The sequence below is a fragment of the Typopeltis vanoorti genome, chromosome 12 (assembly GCF_054136105.1).
Source record: "Typopeltis vanoorti isolate ZY-2024b chromosome 12, IOZ_Tvanoo_1.0, whole genome shotgun sequence".
Classification (NCBI taxonomy): Eukaryota; Metazoa; Arthropoda; class Arachnida; order Uropygi; family Thelyphonidae; genus Typopeltis; species Typopeltis vanoorti.
This window is the reverse complement of record NC_143560.1, coordinates 60,866,834-60,887,777: the sequence shown is the minus strand read 5'-3', so window position 1 is coordinate 60,887,777 and position 20,944 is coordinate 60,866,834. Positions and strand designations below refer to the sequence as shown.

The 20,944-nt window shown below is 37.7% G+C and overlaps 1 protein-coding gene across 1 annotated transcript in view; it reads left to right on the top strand.

Moving 5' to 3' along the window:
• LOC150100826 (peripheral plasma membrane protein CASK-like) overlaps window positions 1–20,944 on the top strand; it is a 710,225-nt gene that overhangs the window by 69,391 nt on the left and 619,890 nt on the right. The window contains exon 4 of the mRNA XM_090401913.1: window positions 83–160. Within this exon, the coding sequence (XP_090258039.1) occupies window positions 83–160 (78 nt within the window). The remainder of the gene's footprint in view (window positions 1–82; window positions 161–20,944) is intronic.

The window sequence follows — 20,944 nt, the reverse complement described above, 5'->3', positions numbered from 1 at the left end:
CCTTCTTTCTTTATGTCTAATTTGTAATTTTAACTTAGTTATTATAATTGTAGATTAATATTGAATATAATTTCTTATACAGTATGGAGGGTGCTGATCTCTGTTTTGAAATAGTAAAAAGATCCTCTGCAGGTTTTGTCTATAGTGAAGCTGTTGCAAGGTAACTAAATATCTTATCTTATTATGAGTTTCAAAAACATGCATTATCTTGTTATGTTAATATTTTCTGTTGACTTTTGATATGAAAGTTTATCTTAATCTTTCCCTTACATGTTAGGCTCAGTGTCATATCACAGCCAAGTGAATTGGCTTCATAGAAACCTAATCAATGCTGTGATATGATGGTTAATCCTATATTCACTTTGTTGTATATATCATTTGCTTGTATTCTGGCTGGTTTTTCTTTCTTTCAGAAATGAAAAAAAGAACAAACAAAAAAAAAAACTTAAGCCTGAGTTGTGTGAAGGAAAATCCCTGACACCTCTGTTTGAGACTGGCTAATTCAACTTCAGTTAAAAAGACCTCACGAAGGGTCTCTACATCTGCACAGGAGTAAAACCCATGTCTTTCCAACTTGAGAGCATTATTGACTGAACTGCAGAGCCTTTAATACAGTTTATTTTTATTGATGTTAATGACTTGACTTGTTATATTAGGGTCACTTTTCCAGTGAAAGAACATTAGCAAAAGTCTGTAATATACGAAATATTGGGAGCCTCTTACTGGATGGAGAGAATTCTACCTATGGAATCTAGTGGATAAGAAGAAGAGGGATGATAATGATTCAGACATACATTTTGTGAGGATGTTTGTACTAGATCAATACAGAATAGATTTTTCATAGAATAGAAACAGAATAAGGGGGCTATATCTGATTATTTAGTGAAGAGCAGGATTTTTTTGCTTGGTGAATTGTAGGTGAGTATAGTGCATTGCCTGAAATGTGGTATATTAACCAATGTACTGGCCTGGACGTGTATATACGTCCATAATTACATGGATGCGAAGTGTCCGTTGATGTCAATAGATATTATAGAATAAATAGGATAACCATTAGATATTATAGAATAAATTATATTAATATGAAGCATATATTTTTGATATATTTGATCCATATGGCCAGTTCTCTTCCAAAATGACTTGTAGGTCTCTATCATATCTCCCTTCCTCCTCCTGTCCACCAGACTCTGCAAGTTGTTTCTCAATCGTTTCTCCTACTCGACATTCCAGAGGTCAGAAACTACCTTAGTCAGTCGCCTCTGGACCCTTTCCAACATCTCTTCATCCTTCTGAAAACCAGTGATCAGATCTGGGCACAATAGTTCATGTGCAGCCTAATGAAAGCCTTATACAATGGAACTAGAATCTCCCTATTTCTACAAGTCAGTGTCCTCCACATCATTCCCAGAAGCCTTTGTGTTGTCTTCACAATTTTGGCTATGTGTCTCCTTAATTTGAGATCCTTATCCACTATCACCCCCAGATCTCTTATTTCCTCCACCTCTGACAATATATCCTCACCAAGCATAAATACTACATCCCATCTTTGTTTTCCAAATTTTAAAACCTTACATTTTGCAACATTGAACTCGCATCCCCATTTCCATGCCCAATCACTGAATTTATTCAAGTCTTCTTGTAAGGCCACAACATCTCTACTCTTCATGGTTCATCCCAACTTTGCATCATCCGCAAATAACTGAATATCTCCATTCAAATCTTCACCAATATCATTAATGTACAAGTTAAACAGCAATGACTCTAAAACCCTGAGGCACACCACTAGTAAATTTCCTTTTCCTGGATATCGCTCCCCCATACACAACTTGTTGATACCTATCAGACAGCCAGTCTCCAATCCAATGCACCAATCTAATATCCAACCCCATCCACTCCAGTTTGACTATCAACTTATCATGCAGTAATCTATCAAAAACCTTTGCAAAATCTAAGTATATTACTGTGTATCCTTCTCCTCTGTCCATGGAAGCAGTCACCTTATTATAATAAGTAAGTAGATTACTAAAACATGACCTATAGCAAATCCATGCTGTCCATCAAAGATGATACAATTGTTGTCAACCCAATTCTGGATCCTAGTTCCCACAAGCTTCTCCAACAACTTAACCACACCAACTGACAGACAGTTAGGCCTATAATTTGATGCTTGAGTTCTATAACCTCCTTTATGAAGTGGCACAATCTTGCCCTCCTTCCACTCCTTTGGAACTCGACCCAGTGTAGGACTCATATTAAAAAGATTTGTCAAGGCAGATGTCAACTCCCTGGTACATTCCTTCAGAATACATGGTGATATATTATCAAGTCCCACAGCCTTATTAACATCAAGTTTGCTCAATTTCCCATACACCTCTTGCTCACTTACAGTCAGTCTCTCTTCCCCATCATCAACTGTTCTGAATGTCTCCATGAAGTCACATTCACAAGATAGATAGACCTTTGAACTACTCATTAAGTATCTCCACCACACCTTCTGCAACAGCTGTCTTTATACCATTTTCTCCAATCAATGTCATCCTTCCATAATTATTCTTTCTTTTGCTGGCTACATATCGAAAGAACTCCTTAGGATTCTTCTTGTCTTCATTAGCCAACTGCTGTTCATACCTCTCTTTAGCCACCCTCACCAACCAAGTCACCTACCTTGCCTGGTCTTTGTAGTTCTCATGGAATTGGTTATTTCCACTTCTCTTATGCTGCCTCTATAATGCCTTTTTTCTCTGTGTCACATGCTTAATCTCTTTATTCATCCATTTCACACCTACCTTATTAACCTTCTCGCCCTTGGAATGCATTTAGATATTGCATCTACTAGATAGTTTTTGAAAATCCCCCAAGCTGCTTGATCTCTTTTCCAGCTAACTCCTCATTCCATGCTACACCTGCAAGCTGTCTCCTGAGGTCTTCATACCCCCCCCCCTTGTAGTTCACATATACCCTTTTCTTACAGAGGTCGGTCCTCACACTGCTGGCAACCACTAAGGTAATCACCTCATGGTCACTCTCACCAATTGGTGGGTGATTTGACACTTCATTTATAATTACATCCTCTTATGAGATGACGAAATCCAAGACCCTCAATCCTCGTGTGTCCTTTGTTATAGACTGTCTGAGATAGTTATCCCTCAAAAACTCTTCTTCTTCTTATTATGCTATCTTCTATCGAAGGTCAGCGACCATCTTAGCGAACAAACTGCGCTCTTGTGCTAATCTGAGCAGTTGTGCACTGCTCTTTCCTGTCCACGTCTTGATGTTGTCAAACCATGATATTCTTTTTCTTCCTCTAGTTCTTTTGCCACCAATTCTTCCTATCAAAATAGTTTGTAGAAGTTGGTATTTGCTGTTTCTCATGATGTTTTTCGTTTCTTGATTATTTGTACAAGATGTTTAGCTTTGCCAATGGATTTTAAGACATCTTCATTGGTAATTTTTTCTGTCCATGATATCTTTAGCATTCTTCTGTATAGCCACATCTCAAAGGCTTCGATTTTCTTGATGGTTGTCACCTTCAATGTCCATGTTTCAACTCCATAGAGCAGAATAGACCACACTTAGCATTTCAGCATTCGGCATCTGACTTCCATGTTTAGGTCTTTATTGCAGAATAGTGTTCTCATTTTCATGAAGGACTGCCAAGCAACTTCATTCCTTGTCTTTATAGCTATTTCTGGATCCCACCGTTCATTAAGCCAGCAACCAAGATATTTATATCTTGACACTTGATCAATATTTTTCCCATTGAGTGTCAGTTTCATTGATGAGGCTGGATGTTTGCTGATGATCATGTATTTTGTCTTGTTGATGTTTATATTTATTCCCATTCTTTGGCTTTCTATGTATACTCTGTCAATGAGTTTTTGGAGATCCATAATATTATCTGCAATTAGCATGGTGTCATCTGCGTATCGAAGGTTGTTAACAATCTTTCCAGGGTTGAACAGGGGTGGTGAGAGCACACATCCTTGTCTCACTCCTCTTTTGATGTTAATATCACTGGTGGTAATGTTGTCTAATTGAACGGTAGCTGACTGATTCCAATACAGATTTGTTATTAGTCTTATGTCTTGTTCATCTAGCCTTATTTGCTGAAGGACTTCTATTAAGTTAGTGTGTCTGACTTTGTCGAATGCTTTTTCAAAATCTATGAAACACATAAAGACAGATTTCTGTTTTTCTATGCATTTTTGTATCAATATTTGGGTACAGAGAAGGGCCTCTCTAGTACCAAAACCATTCTGAAAGCCGAATTGTGTTTCACTTAGAGTTTCTTCATTTTTTCTATAAATACGATTCTGAATTACTTTCAAAAATATTTTTAATGTTTGGCTCATTAGACTAATAAGTCAGAAGTCACCACAGGAATTCGCTTTGAGTTTCTTTGGGACAGTGATAAATGTAGATTTGAGCCAATCTGATGGAAATTCATCACTTTCATATATTTTATTAAATGGTTTTTCAAGAAGTTTGATGTTATCTGGTTCTATTAATTTTAAAAATTCTGTTTGCACACCATCTGGTCCACTGGCTTTTCCTGTTTTACTTGTTCGTATAGCATTCTCTATTTCGCATTTCATGATTGCTGGTCCTTGAATGTTATCTTTTATATTTATAGGCTTCTGTCTAGTATCATTGAAAAGTTCTGTTACATATTTTATCCAAATCTGTGCTTTATTCTCTTCTTCTAGCAATATTTTTCCACTTTCATCTCTTAGAGACACTATTTGCTTTTTCCTCAGTTTTCCAGAAATTTCGTTGATTTTCTTATACAGATTGAAATTATCATGTTTCTTCTGAAGCAGTTCAATTTCAGTACATAAATTTTTCATCCAATTTTCCTTGGCTTCTTTTATTTTTTTCTTGATGATGTTATATTTTTCTTGATGATGTTATATTTTTCTGTATACCTGGCAAGGTCTTTGTTTTTGTACATTCTTCTTGTATCAGTAAGAGAAAGAATCTCATCTGTCATCCATTCCTGTTGTTTTATATTATTCACATAACCTACTTTTTCAATACTTGTTGTTACGATGGCATTCTTTAAGCTATTCCAAAGAGATTCCACACTTTTATTTTCTTCTGTGTTAATCTGTTGTAATTGCAGGTTAAGCTGTGTCTTGGCACTTTTATTTATGTTCGGGTCTTTCAGTTTTTCTACATCAATTTTCTTTTTCTTCTTTTGTGATTTTTTTAGCTGATTTTAATCTAAGACGTACTTCTGCAACTATGGGATTGTGGTCTGATGAGATATCTGCTCCAGGATAAGTCTTTGCACTCTTTATACTACTGTGGAATCTTTTATTTATCAGCATATAATCAATTTGATTTCTGACAATGTTATGTTGGTTATCTTGAGGCGATTTCCAAGTGTACAGTCTTCTGGGTGGAAGTTTAAACCGGGTATTTGCTATTGTTAGATCTTTCCTGACAGAACTGAACTAGGCGATCTCCTCTGTCGTTTCTGGTGCCTAAGCCATGTTCGCTAACAATTTCTCCATCACCCCCCTCTTCCCACTTTTGCATTGAAGTCACCCATCACTATGTTTATATCATGTTTCTTTGTTAGGTTTTTAATCTCTTTTAGGTGTTCATAAAACTCTTCAACATCTTCTTCACTTTTGTCAGCTGTGGGTGCATAAGCTTGGATGATATTTATGTTAATGGGGTTTCCCTTAAGTTGTAACAGCATTATCCTTTCAGAAAATGGAATCCAATTTATTACTGATTTATTGATTTCTTCATCTACTATTACAGCTACACCATGTCGATGTTTGTTTTCATCATTCCCAGAGTAATACATTGTCGTATTATCTTGTTGACACTTTCCAGATCCTGGCCATCTTGTCTCGCAAATTCCCAATATCCGGATGCCCAGCCTCTTCATTTCTCTTGTGGCATTTCTTAATTTGCCAGCTTCATACAGAGTTCTGACATTTCAAGTTGCAATTTTAAAAGTGGACACCATTTTGAGCTCGGAGGTTCTTCGCACCCCTGTCCCATTTAAGGGACGCCGGGAACTTGGGGCCAATTGTAAGGGTTTGCTCGCCATGGTGGTTGTTCTGGAGATAGGTAGAGCAGTAGTTTCTCCGTTTGCTTTCTGCTCTGCAGTATTACAGACGTACACAATATAATCATATTGCCATCTGCAAATCTCTGATCACAAGCTTTTCCGTCATCATTTGGCTTCAACCTTGTGTCATACTGACAATGCTGCTTCCCAATGTCAGGGGCAGTGACCCCAGCAGGTGCTTATTTAATGGCGGCACTACTCGCCATGTCACCGAGTTGTCATTGGGCTTTGTGAGGTTTTAAGTGAAACAGAGTTGCCACTTCTGCTCCCCCATGCCCTGATAGCTTGTGGCATTTCCAACAGTCGCTGTTGGTCCACGGCTGCTTATTCGCCAGATTGCTCTGCTTATATCGCAGCTAGCCTCCATATCTGAAGGCTGTTCCCCGATCCGCCACCTGGGGACGCACCCGGTAGTAGTCAGCTCTGCCCCGAGATCAAAAACTCAAGAAACTCATTTTCTCTACTTCCAGTTGCTATCTCATTATTCCAGTCTATATTGCCATAATTAAAATTGCCCATAATGATCACTCATTTCTTATTTGCTTGGCTAATTTAATTATACATTTCATAGTCACTACCATTCACATTTCCTGGTCTATAACAACATCCAACCAAGTATTTGATTCCATTGACCTCTATCTCACACCATACTGCCTCAAAACAACTGGCAGTATTTCCCTCTTGCATCTCTACTTTGTATGGACATAACTCTTTCTCTATCATCAATAGCACTCCCTCCTCCCTTTTTACCCTTTCTATCCTCATGAAACACATCATATCCTTCAATCTCAATTCCTGTCCATATGTCATCCTCATCTAACCATGTCTCACTTATTCCAACAATTTTTGGGTGAATAGACTCAATTAGTACAACCATTTCATCTGCCTTGTTTCTTACACTTGCAGCATTTGTATATAAACACAGCAGCTCATTTCTGGATCTACAGCTAGTTCCACTGATAACACTCATTTGATGTGATCTCTCCATGCTCGACTGGGGCCATTTCCTTTTCTGCTTATTCATTTTAGAATCGTTTTCAATTCCAACTGTTTCCTCTTGATTCCAGGTCATTCCATTCCTTTCCTGTCTACATGCTCTCACATCCTCTTGGAGCATCCAGCTTTCTCACACTGTGTATCCCTGTCCACCCTGAGCCTCCCCGTTTCCCTGTTCATCTTGCACACCCATTCTTTCATTTTCCATACTCATGCCACTTACTTCCTCATTTATAACCATCTCTACGATCTCTCCTGTCATACTCTCCTGCTCTTCCACATCACTTCCCACTTGATCCGATCCTACCTTCCAGCAACAGTCTCTCGAAATGACACACACACCATGACCACTCCAATGCAGTCCATTTCTCCCATACAATTCACTTCGTACTTCAAACTCATTCCATGCATTAACAAATTGTACTCCCTCATTGTCCCATCTTCTTTTAGGATGTCCTCAGCTTCATTTCCCTTCTTTTGGAATCCATTTTGTTTGTATGGTGGTTCATCACTCGTCTGCTCTTTTGGATAGATGTCCTGCCCATTTTCATTGTAGTTGCTTGTGGTGAAGAATGATGCCAGTGATACGAGTCTGGCTTCTTATCCTGGTGTTTCATTTTTTATCTTTTAATGTGATGCCTAGCATCAGCCCTTCTATTTTTCTTTGATTTGTTGCTAGTTTATTTGGCAGTGCTTTTGTCAGAGACCAAGTTTCACTACCATATGTGATGACTGGAAGAATACACTAGTTATATACAGGATACCTAATATGTCTTCCTTTTTAAGCAGAGTGGGACATTCTTTTTTTTTTTTTAATTATTATTATTATTTAGGCCTCCATGGAGTCAAAAGACTCATCGCAGAAGGTAATTCCTAGAAAACACAAAATCTATCAAGACTCATTGCGGGAGATCCCTCCTAGGAAACACAAAGTCTATCGTACTTCTCCTTAAACTCATTGACCATTCTCGCTCTCACCACTCTATCAGGCAGTACATTTCATGGTTCAACCACCCTCCATGCAAAGAAACCACTCCTCACCCTCTTGCTCACAGTTTCCTTCCATAACTTCCAGGGATGGCCCCTTGTCATCACTCCTTCCCACTGTTCAACCAAGCAAAAGAACTCCCCAGTGTCAACCCTGTAACCACCTCTCAATAGTTTAAAAGTCTCAGTCATATCACTTCTCCTTCTATCCACCAAACTCTGCAGTCCACATTCCTCAGCCGATCCTCATAATTAACATTGTACAGTCCTGAAACCATCTTTGTTATCTGCCTTTGTACCATTTCCACAGTTAATTTATCCCCTTCAAATCCTGGGGGACCAAATCTGAGAACAATAGTCTAAGTGTGGTCTGATCAGGGTCTTATACAATGGAACGATAACTTTTTTATCTTTGCAGGTCAGCGTCCTTCTAATTATTGCCGCAATCCTCTGTGTTACCTTCACCACCTTTGCAATATGTCCCCTGAATTTCGGGTTTCTATGAATAATCAACCCCAGAACTCTACTTCCTCCAGTATAGCTCCTCCAATAGAGTATGCAGCATCCCATCGATGTGTCCCAATCCTCAAGACCTTACATTTTGCTGCATTAAACCGAAACCCCCTGTCATTTGCCCATCTGTCTAGCTTATTCAAATCCTCTTGCAGGGCTACCACATCTGCTCTATTACTAATAACCCTTCCCAGCTTCACATCATCTGCAAACAACTGAATATCTCCCTTGCATTCTTGTTTCGAAAAAATACTTTTCAATTTTCCAAATGCACTCCAGTCCAGTTGAGCTCTTCTATTTATTGCCTTATGGAGTCCACTGTTTAGATCAATGAGATGATCTAAGTATGTGTATGAAGAGACTCTTTCTAAGAAATAGTTTTCTATTATTATATTTTTTGGTACTACAAAATGATTAAACATGATTTTAGTTTTTTCTCTGTTTATTTTTAAATCAACTTTTCTGCTTTCATTATATAGATCTTCTATCATTATATTAAGGTCTTATGGGGTGTTTGCAAAAATTATGTCACCTATATATCTTAGGTTTGTTAAGTTTTATTAATATTTATACCAAAGTTTGTTCAGTTTATATTATTAAATATTTCCTGAAGGACAGCTATGAAGACTTTGGGTGATAGTCTCCTTGTCAGACACCGTTTTCAATTAGTATTCTATTGCTACTTGTGCGAAGTTGGATTGTTGCAGTGCAATATATTTCCTGGAGGAGGTTGGTCTATTCTCCAGGAACTTTCTAATTCTGAAGTGCCTTGATTATTGTATTTGTTTTGATGGAGTCATATGCTTTTTCATAATCAATAAATGCTAAACAGGGAGGCAACTGGTTTTCTTCTTGTTTAAGTCAAGGGATATTACATTCCATATCGTTTTTTAGCCAAATAAGAAACTCAAAGAGTTTCATGCCGAATATAGAAACTATATAAAGTTCGGCGATTCCAAGCGTGATATGACTGCATGACATCATTACCTAATGAATTCAGGTGGTAAGTTATTGTAAGCATAGAGGCTGACCAAAGTAAGGTGGAGGTAGCCAGATGATTGCATGTGAGTCTGGTTCACAGACTGTGGAACCAATTTCAGTAATCACGAACAGTGAGATACAGTTGAATGAAAACCACAGGTGCTACAACCACAGTGGGTGGCTGATATCTCCAATTATCTGCTTGCTGAAACAGAAGTTCTACCCTGAATCAGATATAACCTTGTGTTGGCTATAGGAACATTGGTATCTGCTTTCACTGTATGCAGAAGGCTTCACGTTGGTGATCTGTATGCTAAGCAGCCGGTAGTCTTTGTGTCCCTATCCCCACCACACCACACCACAGGAAAGAATGTTCGAAATGATCTAGGCATCATAGCAACTGGACCTGAGATCAATTTGGGGGGAAGTCATTTACAGATGAGTCCATTTGCTCTACAAAGCAATACCAGGCATGCTCTGATCTGGAGAAAACCAGGGACACATTATCCTCCTTTTAATATCTTTGAGAGGAACACTTATGGTGGAGGTAGTGTGACTGTTTGAGGAGGCATCTCGGGTGGACACACATCAACCTGTATGTGCTTCCTAGGAGAACATGAATGCTGCATCTTATAGAGATGAGGTCCTGGCCCGCTATGTTTGTCTGTATGCTGGTGCTATGGAGCAGTCAGTTATCCTACAAGACAGTAATGCTTATCCTCATCAAGCTAAGCTCATGGACCAACATCTTCAAGAAGAGACTATTGTAGGAATGGATTAGCCAGCCAGGTTGGTGATCACATTGGTGATCTGTATGCTAAGCAGCCGGTAGTCTTTGTGTCCCTATCCCCCCCCCCCCACACCACAGGAAAGAATGTTTGAAATGATCTAGGCATCATAGCAACTGGACCTGAGATCAATGGTGGGGGGGGGGAGTCATTTACAGATGAGTAAATGACCTTAATCCTGTTGAGCATGTTTTGGATGTCCTAGGTAGATATGTTGCTGCTCTCATCTCCTTCTTCCTCAAAACTTTGAGGGACTTAGAAGAACTTTGTAGGAGCAATTGTTATTATTACCAGCTAAGCTCCTGAGATTATTATAAACAATATTATCATTAATATCCACTCTTACATGCATAGCTCATCATACCTCAACTTAAATGTATTCACTGTCCCTGCACTCACCACACTCTCAGGCAATGCATTATAATCACCCACCACTCTCTGTGCAAAACATCTACTTCTCACCTCCCTTGTTTATACCCATGTTATGCAGCTTCCAGGGATAGCCTCTCGTTCTCCCCAGTCTCCAGATATTCTATGAAAAATCTAATCCACGCTAATCTGGTAATTATATTATATGTCTCGATCATGTCTCTCCTCTCCCTTCTATCCACTAGGCTCTGTAATTTGCATTCTCTCAATTTGTCCTCATATTCCACATTCCTGAGACCAGAAACCAATAACCAACAGTATGAAAGCAATAGAGTTGCCCCTCATTGCAATAGAGTGCTCTATTGCTCTGAGGGGCAACCACATTCACTATTGAGGCACTATGATGGTCTCATTTTGACCTCTTATTTTGCATCGTCTTTATGTACCCATTTGTTGCTGAATTAAACAATTTATTGACAATAGTTTTGTGGGTGTTTCTTTTACATCACATATTTCACATCATAGTGTGTGATGTGTGCCAGAGATCAGAAGAAAGAGATGATGGGAAAAATCATTAGAGTGGTATTGAAGAGACAGAAGTGTTTGGCAGTGGAAACAGTAGTAGTGTGAGAGATGAAGATAGAACGGGAATGCAAGAGGAAACGGGGGGAGAGGGAGCCTGGGTGGACACGGAGACATTGCATAGGTAGAGTGGATGTTGAAAATGGCAGTGAATGCATGTATGAAGATGGAGTATATTGCAGTTGAGACTGAGTAGATATATGTGATAAGTGGTGATAAAGGTGATTGGGCTGGTGTGGTGGGGAAATCACAACCAACAAGTGGCTTGGATAGGACTAGTTATAGACCTAAAAATGAATTACTGTGTCAGAAAAAAGGGAGATGAAATGGTTTCACTGATTAAGTTTATTCTTGCCAAAATCATTCAAATAAGTGAAACATGGTTAATTGAAGATGATATTCTAACAGGAATAAAAATGGAAGGATACAATATTTTTCACGAGGATAGAAAGGACAAGAAGGGAGTACTGCTGATGATAGTAGGAGAAGTATGTCCATATAAGGTAGACATGAAAGAGGGAAATAGCGGCAATGGTTATGAGGCTGTGTGATTTAATGTGGAAGTTGACAGAAAGACATATTTCGTTGAATGTTGCTATTGGCGAGGGAATGTGGAGGGTGGTGATGAAGAAATGTATAAACAACTTGGATTAGTGAACAAAGGAATGGTAATTATTATGGGTGATTTCAATTATGATGATGGTATATTGGAATGAAGTGATAGCATTTGGGTATAAGGAAAATGAATTTCTTGAGAGATAATTATCCCAATCATGATAAAATCCCACTCATAATAGGCTAGTTCAGGTTCTCACTTATCTTCATGAGACTGGGTGGAAAATATTCATTCTCTAACAGCATGCCAATAGTGGGATGAACAGCCTATTGGAGAATGAATATTATCCACCCAGACCAGTTAGCTGTAAACTCGCGTGCCCTCCTTCACCTGCTATCTGACAACTATCTCAGGCAGCACGTGAAGGAGGGCATGCAAGGATTGAGTGTGTTCAAGGCCTGAGTAAGTATAGAGTAATTTCATCAGAGGATATAATTGTGAGTAGGTTTTCACATTTTCCTCCAGTTGGTGAGAGTTATCATGAAGTGATCACCTGGGTTGTGGCTAGCCATATGCAGACTTCTGTGATGAAAGGATATATGTGGAAGTACAAGACAGGTGACTATGACAAGCTTAGGAGACAGCTCGAAACTATAACATGGAACGAGGAGTTGAGTGATAAGGAAATAAATGTTGCATAACAAAGAAACACCAACATAGTTTTGTGGGTATTTCTTTTTTCATCACACATTTCACATCATTCATCCATTTTGCAGCTACCTCATTCAGCCAAAAGGCTGAAGAAGGTAGGTGTAAAATGGATGAATATGGAGCTTAAGCATAAAGTCTGGAAAAAGGCACTTTGGAGGAAGTACAAGATGAATAATGATAATAATCAGTTACATGAAGAGTATAAAGAACATGCCAGGAGAGTGACTCAGTAAGAAAAACAAAAGTGCAGTATGAGCAGAAATTTATAAGGTCAATTTATTAGGGTGTTTCATCCTGATTAGGGTGGAATCATGAGGAACTTAAGTGTAGAGGACATAGGAGAGGATGGCTTAATTGTGTATGAGCAAGAGATATTTGAGGAAATAAATAAGCTTGATGACATATTGCCACACATCTTAAGGGAATTTGCAGTAGCTAATGCTACTGCAAATTCCCTGGAATAATAAGATAATAAGAGTCTTGCAATAGCATAGGTCCCAAGGGAGTCGAAGGAGGATAAAATTGTTCCACTGCATAAAGGTGGTGATAAGACCGTAGCTTCAGATTATAGACCAATTTGTATATCTGGAGTTGTGGTGAAGGTACTGGAGAGATTGGTGAGAAGTAGGATACAGAAACATGATCTACCATATACAAACTCATGCTGATAACCACAGAGAATACTGCTGTTAACTCTGTTAACAGACTTCTGAGTTGGATTAGTGACTGGCTGTTAGATAGGTATCAGAAAATTGTATATGTGGGTGCAGTATCCTGAAAGAGGAAGGTCACTAGTGGTGTACCACAGGGGTCAGTTTGGGACCGTTGTTGTTCAGTTTGTATGTTAATGATATTGGAATGGGTTTAACTAGTGATCTGCAGCTGTTTTCAGATGATGCAAAACTGGGGAAAGCTATACAGAGTCAAGTGGATGTTATGGCCTTACAAGAGGACTTGAATATAAATTAAGTAGATATTAAACCCAACACTATTTCTTTTCTTTTTGAATAGTTGCAATGTTGCAAAGTGTAAGGTTTTGAGATTTGGTAAGTAATGATGGGATGCAATGTATATACTTGGTGGGGAAACTGTAAAGGAAGTAGAGGAGATGAGAGATCTAGGAGTGATGGTGACAAAGACGAGAAATTCAGGGAACACATTGAACAAGTTGTGAAGATGTCGCATCGGATAATGGTAATGTTGTGGAGGACCCTGACATGCAGAAATAGAGAGGTTATGATGCCATTGTATAATCCTTTGATCAGGCCTCATATGAATTATTATGCAAAGATTTGATTGCTGGGTTTTCATGGCAATGAGGATATGTTGGACAGGGTCCAGAGAAGATTCACAAAGGTGGTCAGCGGTCTTTGGAATATGGAGTATGAGGACAAATTGAGAGAATGTAAGTTGTAAATCCTCGTTAATAGGAGGAGGTGGGAATTTGACAAAAAAAGAATCCTAGGGAGTTTTTTTAATATGTAGCCAGCCAAAAAAAAAAAGAATGATTCTGGAAGGATGACATTGATTGGAGAAAATGGTATAACGACAACTGCTGCGAAAGATATAGTGGAGATATTTAATGAGTAGTTCTTAAAGGTCTTTCATTCTGTGAATTTGACATCAATGAGAGATTGAGAGCAGTTGATGATTGGGACAAGAGAGTGACTGTAAATGAGCAAGAGGTGTATGGGGAATTGAGCAAACTTGTTAATAAGATGTTAATAAGGCTGTGGGACTTGCTAATATATCACTACGTATTCTGAAGGAATGTGCCAGGGAGTTAACATCTGCCTTGACAAATTTTTTTAATATGAGTCCTTCACTGGGTCGAGTTCCAAAGGAGTGGAAGCGGGGGGGGAGATTGTGCCGCTTCATATGGGAGGTTATAGAACTCAAGCATCAAATTATAGGCCTAATTGTGTGTCATTTGGTGTGGTTAAGTTGTTGGAGAGCTGGTGAGAACTAGGATCCAGAATTGGATTGACAGCAGTGGTATTATCTTTGATGGACAGTATGGATTTGCTAAAGGGAGGTCTTGTTTTAGTAATCTACTCACTTATTACAATAAGGTGACAGCTTCATTGGACAGAGGAGAGGGATACACAGTAGTATATTTAGATTTTGTAAAGGCTTTTGATAGATTACCACAAGATAAGTTGATAGTCAAAGAGCGGATGGGATTGAATATTAGATTATGGTTTGGAGACTGGCTATCTGATAAGTATCAGCAAGTTGTGTATGGGGGAGCAATATCCTGGAAGAGGAAAGACATTAGTGGTGTGCCTCAGGGGTCTGTTTTAGGTCCATTGCTGTTTAACCTGTATGTTAATGATATTGGCAAAGAGTTGGATAGGGATATTCAGTTGTTTGCAGATGATGCAAAGTTGGGATGAACGATGAAGAGTAGAGAAGATGTTGTGACCTTACAAGAAGACTTGAATAAATTGAGTGAATCGGCACAGGAATGGGGATGCAATTTCAATATTGCAAACTGTAACATTTTAAAATTTAGGTAACAAAAATGGGATGTAGAATTTATGCTTGGTGGGGATATATTGTCAGAGGTGGAGTAAATAAGAGATCTTGTAATGATAGTGGATAAGAATCTGAAATTTAGTGGACACATTGCCAAAATTGTGAGGACAACACAAAGACTTCTGGGAATGATGCGGAGGACACTAACTTTAGACGTAGGGAGATTCTTGTTCCATTGTGTAAGGTTTTAATTAGGCCACACATGGACTACTGTGCACAGATTTGGTCACCTGGTTTTCAAAAGCACGAAGAAATGTTGGGAATGGTCCAGAGGTGACTGATTAAAGTAGTTTCTAATCTCTGGAATGTCGAATATGAGGAAAGGTTGAGAAGGTGCAATTTACAGTCTAGCGGATAGGAGGAAGAGGGCTGATATGATAGAGATCTCTAAGTTAGTAAGGGGTTGTTATAGGATCAATGTTGGATAGGTTTTAAATGAGTTTCTTTGGTGGAGATCAGGGGAGAATCAGAGGTCATCCCTGTAAGCTGTATAAGTTGATTTACCATAAAATTTTTTAATCAAACCAGGACATTTTTGAGAGTTTGCTCAAAACAGAAAGTAACGCCTTCTATGCTAAGTACTTATGATTGAAAAGGCTAAATAACGGAATGGTTAACAAAAAACAACATTTCGTAGTAATAATTTTTAATTACTCTTAACTGAACATAACTTATTATTAAAAAGTTATTAATATTTATCACTAGCATGAACTTTCTTTAAAAATTCTTTGTTATTTTTAATCGCGTCGAAAAATTCACTACAATTTATTTCACTATTAAGTTTGCAGCGCAATACAGCTTTTACTGTTGATTCAGCCATTCTACCTCTTTCTTCAGACCATATGTTATTCAGAATTTTTGAGAATATCCTTTCAACAGGTGAAGATGTGCCTGGCAGGCTGAAAATGTATTCTATAATTTGGACAAGATTGGGCAATGAAATGTGTTTTTCTTTGAAATAACTGAATAGTTGTATCCATTTTTCTTCACAACTTGTATTTTTCAAAATGTCATAGTTTGCAGACCAAAAAGCTTTTGCAGTCACCACTTCATCAAACAGTTCATCCATGTTTATTGCATTATTTGCAAGAGTTTCATCAATTTTTTCACCTGAAGCTTCAATTTCTGACTAAGTTAATTCATTGTTGTTTATCCAAGTAAAAGATTCTGCTCCACCAAAACTGTTTTCCTAAAGCTCAATGTAGAAAAAAGACATCGGTCATAAAATTTTGTGAACTCTTGTAGTATTGTATTAATATTAATATTTCCATTATTTTCCAGTATTCTAAAAAAGATTTTTTGCTTCTTGAGGTATACGTTTATTATCACACCTTTCCTCAAGATTTGTTTTTAATTTTCTAAGTTCAATGACAATATCTGTTGCACTCGCTTTTGTACTTTCCATAATCAAGATAGATTTGTTAAACAATTTGAGTTGCCCGTGCACAAACCACAAATACGTTTCACCACAATCATTATCAAAGAACTGTTTTATCATTACCGGACAGTGTTCTTGTGAAATAAAATATGATTTCAGTCACTCATAGATTTCAAGTATTCTGTCAATAGCTGGAAGTAGCGAAAGAAAACGGGTGTTGCCATGTTGAAGAATTTTTTTATGCTCTACATATACAAATTCACAGAACGCTTTTAGTTGAGTGACCCGAACCATATAAATGTGAAAATATTTATAAATATTGACTACTAAAGCTTCTATTTCAATAGGCAGAACATCAACTCAGTTTGAAGACAGTTGTGAATGATATGAGCACCGCAACAATGCCCACAATATTTCTTCCTAGTTCCTTCTTCAGTCGACTGTAAATATTGTTTTCTCCTCTCTGTTTTACACCCCCAAAATTGGTATTGCAGTTATCTCCACAAAATCCAATAATTTTTTTTGTTATATTATGAGTTTTCATAACTGACTAAATGGTTTGTCAGTATTTCTGCAGTTTCACTGGGAACTGATTGAAAGTCTAAAAGTTTAACTTTTACTCCACAATCTGGTGCAAAATACCGCACAACACATTACACAGTTTTAATTTCTTTCCTGTTGGAAGAATCAATTGATATTGTCACAAAATTTGTTTTGTTTAAATCTTCACAAAGTTGCTGAAACAACAGTGGCTCAATCACATTAACAATGACAGCGTCACATTTTGTTCTACCCAGTCTAAACTTTGTTTCAAAAAGCTTTGATATCAATTTAGATGAACAATCGGCAGACTTAAAGCTGAGATTGTGAATAGCAACATGAAATGCAAAAGTTACTTCTTTAGCAGCTATTAAAAATTCTTTGTCACTTGGATAGGCACCTTTAAAATATGACAATATCTTTGAGGAAATTCCTGCTGCTGCTAGACTAGCTTTATGTTTCGCACATGTCAAGTGATTTTTTATGCCTGAACGCCCACCATGAGCCACAGAAAATTCTGAAGAGCACTGTTCACATTTCACTTTGTCAATATGACCACAAACTTTTTTCAAAAATGAATAATCCTTTTTTAATTCCTCCGCAAACACAGTTTCTTTTTGGCATTTTAGGGTTAAATTAATTTAATGAAGTAAAAAAAATCGCAAACAACACGCTGAAAAGAAACACCGACTCGCAATCTAAACTCAACTAAGATTGCGCATGCTCAACAATGACTTGCGACGCAGCGTAGAGTCAAAGTGGGGTATTCGTGTTGCCTAATCGCCATTTTCCGAGGCTGCACTTTTTGTACTGCATGTATATTCTGCACTTTTAAATTTTTACCAAATAACCGTGACAAAATGACAAACTGGCCGTGACGCCTGGGCCCATACCTTCAAACCGGGACGTATGGTAAGCCTATGTATAAGGAGGGTGTGAGCAGGGGAGTGAGAAGCAGATTTTTTTCATGCAGAGTTGTGAATGATCGGAACGCCTTGCCTGAGAGTTTGATGTCTGCAGAGAATTTGAGTTAGTTTCAGGTGCAGTATGAGGCACTGTGTGTATGACAAAAGGCCCTCTTAGATGAGTCTTTGATTTCATGGGGACTTGGAATGATAATAACAATAATAATAATGTGGCCAGCATGTTGCATTAGCATTTCGGTTACATTTGCTATGCAATTAAAGTCAATTGACTGTTCTTTTAATCAGCTTCATGCAGTCTTAAAACATGATGAGGAATAATAAATGCATTCATGACTTATTTTGAATGGTGTTATCAACACCAAACAAACTATTTTATAAAAAGATGTTTTATTAACTTTGCTTATATTTTGCTTAATTTCATAGCAGTATCATCAGAGCACAACACAGCATGTAAATCTGACAGTGAGTAAGTGAAACAATATGATTGCAAGAGTCAAAAGATCTAAAGTCCTAATTTTGGCACCTGCTAATGTTGTTGAAAATAATTATATATTGAGATCCCACTATGCCTCAAACATAAAATGTCTGCAAATTATTGAAAAAAGTGACTTTCTGGCCAAAAAGAAATGATCATAAAAATAAAACCAGTTCATGTGAAACCACACCATACATTCTTTCTTTTAAGGTTACACGGTGATCAGCATTCATATTTCCGAATTTAGGGACACAAAACACCCATGTTGAAATGATTATTTTACTTATTATTAATAAAATAACAATTTGACGTTTCGACCCCTGTATTGAGGTCATCATCAGAAGGATACATGTGTACCAAGGAACCAAGCTACCTGCTCTTGCACTCTGTACTGGTAAATTAAACCTACGCAGTTAATTAATCTTTTTCTTAGCCTGACCTCTAGCGATAATTTTAAAAATAAAATAAAAGTTGAAATTAATAAAAAAAAAAATTAAAAAAATATAAATAAAAAAATTAAATAATAAAAAATAAATAAAAATAAATAAATAAAAAATTATAATTAATAAATTAAAAACTACAATAAACTCTGCTAAAGTCCTCATGTACTAAGATTCTTCTGGATTTGTACAGTTCAGATTGTTATACTATGATTTTCTTCAGGCCTTGTACAGTTCAAGTTGCTATGGAATGTTAAGGGGAAAAAAAAAACACTTCACCAAGTCTTCTTGTATTTGGCTTGTTCTGGCTGCTATAAAGGTTGCAGATGGGTCCTCCACATTCTTGGAATGGTTAGGCCATCATTTTTGTTCAGATTTGGGTTATGTTTGAGCATTTCGCATGCTTCTTTGAATTTCTCGGTGTAGGGACTTTGTATTTTTTCAGTCAATTCTGTGGTATGTTTGGAGTGCATGGTCAGAAAAGCAGGTTTTTCCAAAATGGAGGTATTTAATGTGTCATTTCTGTTCATCCTTTCTAATTGGGATGGTTCACCATGTTTTCCCTATGTATGGTAGGTTTACATGTGCATTGTATTTTGTATACCCTTGGGTGGGGTAGGTGTGAAAGAGGATCTTTGGAAGAATTGAGTAGGTGTCTTAATTTTGTTGGAGGGTTTAATGGTTTTGAGGTTGTATTTGTGAAGTGTTCTGTCTATTTTTTCGGAAATGCCTCTAACATAAGGTATGGCAATAGCATTGTTGATGATCTTGTATTCCTGGTTTAGAGCTTGTTCATTTGAACAGATAGTTTGAGCTCTGTGTTTGCTTATGACACCTAGTTTTTGTGTTGGGTGGTGATAAGAATTTTTGTGTATGTACTGGCCTGTGTGTGCATGTTTGCGGTAGACTGAGAAGGAGAAACAGCCTGAGGGAAGACGTGTAACGAGTGTGTCTAGGAACGGAAGAGAGTTGTTTTTTTCTATTTCAGTGGTGAATTGGATACATTTGTGTTGTTTGTTCAGCTAGCTAAGGAATGTATTTAGTGCTTCGCGGCCATGAGGCCAAATGTTGAAAATATCGTCGACGTATCTGAGCCAAATTTTGGGCTTTAGGCACGTTGACTCTAGAGCTTGTTGCTCAAAGTCTTCCATATAAAAGTTAGCTATTGGGGGGGGGGGGAGTGGTGAGCCCATGGCTGTACCCTCTTTTTGAAGGTAATTGTTTTGCAAACTACACCATTGCGCCGAGGTCAGTAATCAAACTTGATATCATTTATCATATCGAGATAGGTTTAAGATCCCTCCCCGCCAATCTAGCTGATAAAATACGCATGGAAACATTCTGTATTCTAAATTCAAACAAAAAACTAGCAACATAAAATGGAAAAACAGGCCCCTTAAATCCTTAAAAAATAACCAGGACATTATTATCACAAAAGCAGATAAAGGGAATGCCACTGTCGTTTTAGACCGGACAACCTACATAGAGAAAATGAACCATTTGGTATCGGACCACAATGCCTTCCAAATGGTAAACTACAACCCCATGAAAAGAAAACCACTGAATTAATTAAATCTGTTAACACATGGCCGGAAGAAACAACAAAAAAACTAATATCTCATTATGCCCTCACGCCCAGAATTTATGGCCTGCCAAAAATATACAAAACAGACACACCACTATGTCCGATTGTTGAAGGAATCGACAGCCCAAATTATCACTTAGCCAAAAAATTAGCACCCACACTCAAGGAATTGGTAGGTCAGTCCCCTTCCTACATAAAAAAATACACAACATTTCATAAACAAAATAAAAAATATTGTACTCAATGACCAAGATTTATTAGTCAGCTTTGACATAATTTCCCTTTTCACCAATGTCATGATCAATGATACTATCTTACTCCTACAGAACATATTTCCACACGACATCACAGCCCTCTTTGCCCACTTACTCTGCTCCGGATATTTCGTGTGGCAAAACAATTTTTACCTTCAAAAACAGGGTACAGCCATGGGCTCACCACTTTTCTCCCAATTGCTAACTTTTATATGGAAGACTTTGAGCAACAAGCTC